This window comes from Panicum virgatum, chromosome 3K, assembly GCF_016808335.1.
Source record: "Panicum virgatum strain AP13 chromosome 3K, P.virgatum_v5, whole genome shotgun sequence".
NCBI lineage: Eukaryota > Viridiplantae > Streptophyta > Magnoliopsida > Poales > Poaceae > Panicum > Panicum virgatum.
Genome location: NC_053138.1, coordinates 58,661,593 through 58,669,213, shown reverse-complemented (window position 1 = coordinate 58,669,213; position 7,621 = coordinate 58,661,593). Strand labels below are relative to the sequence as shown.

Genomic DNA, 7,621 nt, shown 5'->3' with positions numbered 1-7,621 from the left:
CTAGTCGCAGGAATGATTGCGATGCAGCGGCCTGCCCAGTTAAGTGATCGAGTTTACCCACCAACAGTACAATTTGACATTCACAGCCATTGCTACAATCTTAAACTACCTTTTATTTTCGCTTTCAATAGGAAAACCGTTTTCTCTTCCTCACACGCAAGCAGCACCAGCCACCAGCAGCCAGGTGTAAATTGGACTAGCACAAAAACAAAGTACAATTCTACTATGAAACGTACACACATTTATTTGTATATATAATAATCATAGCAAAGTCGATGCTAAAGTATGGCCGTGTTTAGTTCAGGGGTGCTGTAAACGCAAATTTTTTTTTCGAAAGAATCTTCTCAATTTGAAATACTAAATGAAGTCTATTTACAAATTTTTTTGTATAGATGGGTTGTAAATCACGAGACGAATCTAATAATGCTAATTAATTCATGATTAAGCAATAACTAGCGGATGGTTACTGTAGCATAATTGTTGCAAATCATGAATTAGGTAGGCTCATTAGATTCGTCTCGCGATTTATAGCCCAACTATGTAAAAAATTTTGTAAATAGACTTCATTTATTACTTCAAATTAGTAAAATTCCTTTTTACTTTAATGCGTTTACGGTTTTTTTGTATTTACGGGTGGGAACTAAACAGGGTATATAATGAAGGGTTAAGTCCCCAAAAGAGACAAGGCTATAAGTTGGAGAGCATATGGAGATTAGAGAGCATCCTGAAAGCGAGGCAGGCACGTGCCAACCACGTGCCTTACCCGCCGCGTCCGCGAACTCGCCACGCATCTCGATGGCCGCCGCCCCCGCCGGAGCCGGGGACGGCGCCACCGCCGCCGCGGCCAGGGCCGTCGAGGAGGAGGAGGCGCGCGCGCTCCTCCCCTCCCCCGCGCCGGGCGGCGGCTGCGACGACGACGACGAGGACCTCGAGGAGCGCGCGTACGAGGCGGCGGAGAAGGTCATCGTGTGCATCTCGGACGGGCCCGACCCGGAAACCGGCGGCGACGGCGACGACACGGCGCTCTGCTCCTCTTCCGGGGCGGCGCCGCCCTTCTCGTGGCGGAAGCTCTGGCTCTTCACGGGGCCCGGGTTCCTGATGAGCATCGCGTTCCTGGACCCGGGCAACCTCGAGGGGGACCTCCAGGCGGGCGCCGTCGCCGGGGACACGCTGCTGTGGCTGCTCATGTGGGCCACCGCCATGGGCCTCCTCGTGCAGCTCCTCGCCGCGCGCCTCGGGGTCGCCACGGGCCGGCACCTCGCCGAGCTCTGCCGGGACGAGTACCCCGACTGGGCGCGCCGCGCGCTCTGGCTCATGGCCGAGGTCGCCATGGTCGGGGCCGACATCCAGGAGGTCATCGGAAGCGCCATCGCCATCAAGATCCTCAGCAGGGGGTACCTGCCGCTCTGGGCCGGCGTCGTCATCACCGCCTTGGATTGGTGAGTTCCGAATTGTCGTTTCTCTGTTCTGCTTGGTTCCAGTTCTTGATGGCAATTGGCACTGAATCAAAGTATACTTCCGAAAGATTAGAGATTTTTTCTTTGGAAAAAATATTATTTTGACCGGCATTGGAGAATTCCTCGCCAACGGAGATTTTTCCAATGAAAAATAGAAAAAAATTCGAAGCTTTTAGACTTGGTCGTTGCTGCTGCAGTCTGAAGTTGGAAATTGGATCATTAGGGAGGGAGGATTTGGGCGAGATCTTGGTTCGAGCAGAAGTGTTAGATCTTAGGTAGCTAGAACTTTCAGAGGATAATTGTTTCCATGCTTCTCAATTTCGAGAAATGTTTCAAATTTTAAGTTTCAACTTTGTTTTTTTTTCTTACTTTCTACCTAATAGAACTTTTTGGACTGCAAAGAAAGTATAATACGAATTTGTTATAGTGTTGCCTAATTGTGGGTGGTCAAGTTGTTCTTTTTATATTCCTTTGAAAAAAAGTTGTTCTTTTTATATGAATATATGCTTCACTCCACCAGTTCTTCTATAAAAACTATAAACCACTGATTGGTTTTGGAATCAAGTTTAGTGTCAAACAAAAGAGTATAATTTTACAGTTTCCAGGTACTGATTCTCAATTATGTGGATGGTTTATGTTAGTTCACTTTGGTTTCCCCCCGCTAGATCTCCTCCAAATAACTGGTGTTCTTTTCTCTTAGGCCCTGTTTGGTTCCAAATAAGTCACCTACTTATAAGTCAGGTGACTTAAAACCAGTGACTTAAAACCAGTGACTTATAAGTCAGGGGTGTTTGGTTGTTAAGTGACTTAAAAGGTGTGGGCCCACGCGGAAAAGGGGGACTTATAAGTTTTAAGTTGGGGTGGAGCTACTTAAAACTTATAAGTTGAGGTGACTTATAAGTTAGGGTTGTTTGGCAAATTAAGTCATTTTTTTCACTTTTTAGCTTATAAGTAGGTGACTTATTTGGAACCAAACAGGACCTTAAACAATTGGTGTTATAGTAAGTTTGTCTTTCTTTCTTTCTTTTTTTTTGTCTTGGAGGTGGGTACAATATTAACTTGAGAAGTTTTGTGCTGACTCTTTCACAACGAATTGATGCTGTGGTGACAGCTAGATATCATATCTTATTTCACAACAGCTGGAAGAATGCTACATGAATGTGACATCTGAATACCTGCTACTTTGTTAATGCTTGATGCTCATGCAACACTTTGATTGGATCTTGGGTCTTTGCTGCTTCTGAAAAAAGTTGTAGGCGCTTTGGTGTGAAGGTTTTTTTTTAATCTTGTTCCAGTGTTTTGTGGATAGTTATGCTATGAATAGACTAAAACTTGACAGTCATTGCTTTGCTGATTAAGTGACATACACATCTATCCAAATGGTCACAAGTTCACTATTAATTAATGTTGTCTGTGAATTTCAGTCTTGTGCTCTGCACTGGAGGGTGATAATATCAAATATACTTAAATACATGTTTAATTAAGTGCTTACAGAAGTAAATGTTATTATTTGGATCATCACTTACATTTTTGTTACCTTTTGTCAGCTTTATTTTTCTTTCGCTGGAAAACTATGGGGTGAGGAAACTAGAAGCTGTATTTGCACTTTTAATTGCAACTATGGCCATCTCCTTTGCATGGATGTTCACAGACACTAAGCCCAACGGCAAAGACTTGTTAATTGGTAAGGAATATGGATCTCACTTACCCTGCCTTTGGTGCTGCAAATTATCTCATGTATTTTTTGTCCATTGATCACTCATAATTTTTAATGTCAGGTATTTTGGTTCCAAAATTGAGCTCAAGGACAATTAGACAAGCGGTTGGGGTTGTTGGCTGCGTTATCATGCCCCACAATGTGTTTCTTCATTCAGCACTAGTGCAATCCAGGAAAATAGATCAAAATAAGGAATATCAAGTCCGTGAAGCATTGAGATACTATTCAATAGAGTCAACTATAGCATTAGCTGTCTCCTTCATGATAAATCTCTTTGTTACAACAGTTTTTGCGAAAGGGTTCTATGGCAGTAAGGAAGCTGGCAATATTGGCCTCGAAAATGCTGGACAGTATCTACAAGAGAAGTTTGGTGGAGGATTTTTTCCTATCCTCTACATTTGGGGGATTGGGCTATTAGCGGCTGGGCAGAGTAGTACAATAACAGGAACTTATGCTGGGCAGTTTATAATGGGTGGATTTCTGAATTTAAGGTTAAAAAAATGGGTTAGAGCATTGATCACCAGAAGCTTTGCAATTGTGCCCACTATAGTTGTTGCTTTGTTCTTCAACACATCTGATTCTGCTCTGGATGTTTTAAATGAGTGGCTCAATGTGCTCCAATCTATTCAGATTCCTTTTGCACTCATTCCACTCATAACCTTGGTTTCAAAGGAGCAGGTTATGGGAGTCTTCAAAATAGGCCCTAATACCCAGGTAAGTGATCATGAATTTGGTGCCTATTACTTGCCCCTTTTTTAGAAAAAACTTTTTAAACTGTACCATGCACTTTCTGTCCTATGTTTTTGTACTTTTATGATGACATGGTTCATGCACGCTGAACATAGAATAGATGGCATATAGGGATTTGATTGGGCGTTAGCTTGTGATTAATCAAAGGGTTCATAATTGACATTCGCATTACAGAAACTGTTCTTGGTGGTAGTGCTTGATTGCCAGCTTTGCTGCAGAAATCTCTCTGTTTCACGCTAGGACAAAATATGAAAATACCCATACATGCAAAACTCCTCAAAATGGATGGCTAATAGAGTTCTATTAAACAACATTTTGTTGATAAACAAAGTCTTTGCTTAATAACATCTACAGCAATCCACATGGTAAATTTCAAACTGATATTATTCTGACTCATGCAGGCTGTAACCTGGACTGTGGCCACGCTGCTGATCACCATCAACGGGTACCTCTTGATGGATTTCTTCTCTTCTGAAATCCGAGGCCCGTTATCCGGCTCACTCCTCTGCTTGGCGGTCCTCATTTACGCCTCATTTGTACTGTACCTCATCCTGCGGGGCACCGAGCTGTCGGAGAAGATTGTCAAAGCGATCCGCAGCAGTTTCTCATGACAAAGGCTACCAAGTTTTGCTCTTTCACACCTTGACGCAACAAGTGCCTCCCGCAAAAGGCTGACGTATAGAGGGGGATACTACCAGACCGAGTCTGGTGACTGCGGACTGGATACTGCAACACACCAGTGTACAGTGACTACATGAAAGGGCCATCTGCGAGGAACCGCAACCCTGCAGCAGGTGCCCGTTGCATCTGTTGAACACACCATGCTGACTGTTTGAGGCAGGAAGTAACACATAGAGATAAGTGAATTGCTGATGTTAAACTTGAACATTCAGAGACGGCCGGTTTCTCTTTACAAACAGTTCCCTCTTAGTGAAGTAATCATACAGAAAAGAGGACAATTGGGAATGGAAGATCTGAAAGTAATGTGTTCCATTTGTGCATTTCTCCCTCTGGTTCTAGATATATACGACGTGAGACAACTTAATTAGTTCTTTTAGTTTATTATTATTACTGATGGACTAAGTTGTGCTAACGTCGTGTCTTTAAATCTGGTGGGTTGGCGACTGTTTAATGTAATTTTGGGCTTGGCGACAGTTTAATGTAATTTTGGGCTTCGGCCCATTCTCATAGTCGGGCTTAGCGCAACTATTGGCCCGGCCCAACGCATCCTGCTGGCGGATGTATGTGGGCTTTATGAGTTGATGAGATTGCTCGGCTCGACTTGCGAGCAGCCCGAGTCGAAATCCAGCCCAGTTGGACTTCGGCCCGGGCCAACACGTGCTGCTTTGCGCATCCAACCCATGTAGGAAGTTTGAAGGGCTGGGCTTATTGTAATCCGCGTGGCCTCGGTGGCCTGGCTATAGATGGGCCGCACCACCTCCGGCTGCTAGTCATCCAATCACCGCCTTAGGGTCTCTTCGGCAGGGCTCCACCAGCTCCAAAATCAGCTCTAACCGGAACCCTGCCAAACAAGATGCTCCACCAGCCCAAAAATTAAGAGAGCTGAATTTTTTTTTGAAGGTGCTCTGGTGGAGCCAGCGGAATCACAAAATGTGGCTCCACCAGCTCTAGCTTAGTTCTCCCAAACAGAGCTTTACTCTCTTTAGGCAAGGATTTTTTTTTTTCGCGCTAACCCGAGAGACTGGCTGGCTCTGGCTGCTGCCCAGGCCGGCCAGCGTGAAGCGACGTGGCATGGGTAGGGGCCTGGTCAAATATATGTCTCATGAGACTGAAAGATTGAGGGGCTGCTAAACTTTAGTTCCTAACATATCAAAAAGAAATTTTACTATTTTAAAGTATTAAATAAAATTTAATTATAAAAATATGTAGAAGCCTGGAGCTACTTTGCGAGATGAATCTAATAATCCATAATCAGATGATGGTTATTAAAACATCACTGTAGCACATTATGAATTAATTAAACTTATTAAATTTGTCTCGCGAATTAGCACTTATCTATTAAAAATTTATAAATATATTTTATTTAATATTTTTAAATAATAAGATTCTCGTTGATATGACAAGAGGCTAAATTTTAGCCACGGAAACAAACAATGTCTGAGATGTGGAGGCCTGAGCTCGTCACACTGCACGGCCCTGCATGCAGGGCCAGCTGTGGAGGCGGCGGCGGCTGCTGCCACGCTGACGGCCTGACCCTGAGCTGACCCTCTCGGTCTCGTATGCACTAGTTTTTCCGTTCCAAAATAAATGCTCTTCTAGAGTTTGAGCATAAAAAATAATATTAGTGTAAAATTATATATGTACTCCCTTCGTACCCATAATTCTTGACGTTCTAGCCTACATGTGCGTTTTCTCAAAAGTTGACGTTCTGGCCGCGTGGGAGACTGGTTTGACGCGATTGCCCCTGTCCATGCGGTTCCACTCCCGCATGCATGCTGTCGCATTGATATCGGGCGTGGGGCGGCTCTCGTTTCTCTCCCGCGCGCATTGATCGTGCGCCTCCCTCGCGCTCCGTCTCCACGCGCAGCCAGGACTCCCTCGCTCCATCTCACTTGGCCAAGCGCCGCCATGGATTCCAGCCGGAAGCACGATCACGGCTCGGCGTCGGTGTTCGCAGACTCGGATGCAGACTCGGATGAGACGTTCGCCGAGGACGTGTTCGTCGCCGAGGAGGTCCTGCCGGTCTCCGTGGACGTCGAGGTCGCCGCGGACTCCGTCCTGGAGATCGCGGACTCTGTCGAGTTGGTGACGGCCTCCGTCGAGCTCGTCGCGGACTCCGTTTTGGAGGTCGCCGACTCCATCGAGTCACCGCCGTCGTCGTCAACTTCATCGATGCCACCGCCGTCGTCTTCCAGCGCCGGCAAGGGTGCGGTGTCGTGGTCATCTACAACATGTTCTACTTACCGATCGAAAAGCAAGGAAGCAAGGATGCAAGGAAACAAGAAAGCAAAGAAGCAAGAAAAGAAGCAAACTCACCGATGTCCTCCAGTAGAGGCTAGCTGGGGTCCAGTACAGGCACGTTTAGATCAAAGGCCATTTGTGCGGGTATTGATAGTTTACGGTCAACCGTGCGGGAGGCTCCCGTACGGTCGATTTTCCAACCGTTGCTTTTTTTCCATTTATAGAAATTTTTTTATCGTTTTCTGATTAAAAAAATTTAATAAAAAACAAGAAAAAATTTGGAGACCAAAAAACATTTCAAGCAAAATAGGAGAGCAGAAAAAAAATTCAAGAAAAAAATTGGAGACCAGAAAAAAAAATTCAAGAAAAAAAATTGGAGAGCACAAAAATTTCAAGAAATTTGTTTCGCGTCATTAAAAAAATATTCATCCGAAAAAAATCAAAAGAAATTCAAAAAATTTGTTGAAAAATTTTTGCAAAAAAAAAAATGGATCTGGCGCGGCCGGTGCTGGGGGCGAGCGCTACGCCTCCAGCGCCGGGGGCGGGGGCGAGCGCCGGCCCTGCCGCGCATCCGGCCGCCGGACCCGCCGCGCCTCCCGCCCCCCGCCGCCGCCGCCGCGGAAGGAAAGGGAAAAAGGGAAGGGGCAGGGAAGTGAGCCCGCCGCCGCGCCAGGAGCCGCCTCCGCCAACTGCTGCCCGCCGTCGCCGCTCGGAGTGGGGAAGAGGAAGAGGGGATCGGAAAGAGGGAGGGGCGGAGTCAGCGGGATTGGATCGG

General features: G+C 45.8%; 1 protein-coding gene across 1 annotated transcript; it reads left to right on the top strand.

Annotated features, from left to right (window-relative positions):
* The first annotated feature begins 712 nt into the window (after positions 1–712).
* LOC120699916 (metal transporter Nramp6-like) lies at positions 713–5,014 on the top strand. Its single transcript, XM_039984031.1, has 4 exons — positions 713–1,439; positions 3,005–3,141; positions 3,236–3,888; positions 4,326–5,014. The coding sequence occupies exons 1-4, from the start codon at positions 796–798 to the stop codon at positions 4,533–4,535; spliced, it is 1,644 nt and encodes a 547-aa protein (XP_039839965.1). The 5' UTR covers positions 713–795; the 3' UTR covers positions 4,536–5,014.
* Positions 5,015–7,621: the final 2,607 nt, after the last annotated feature.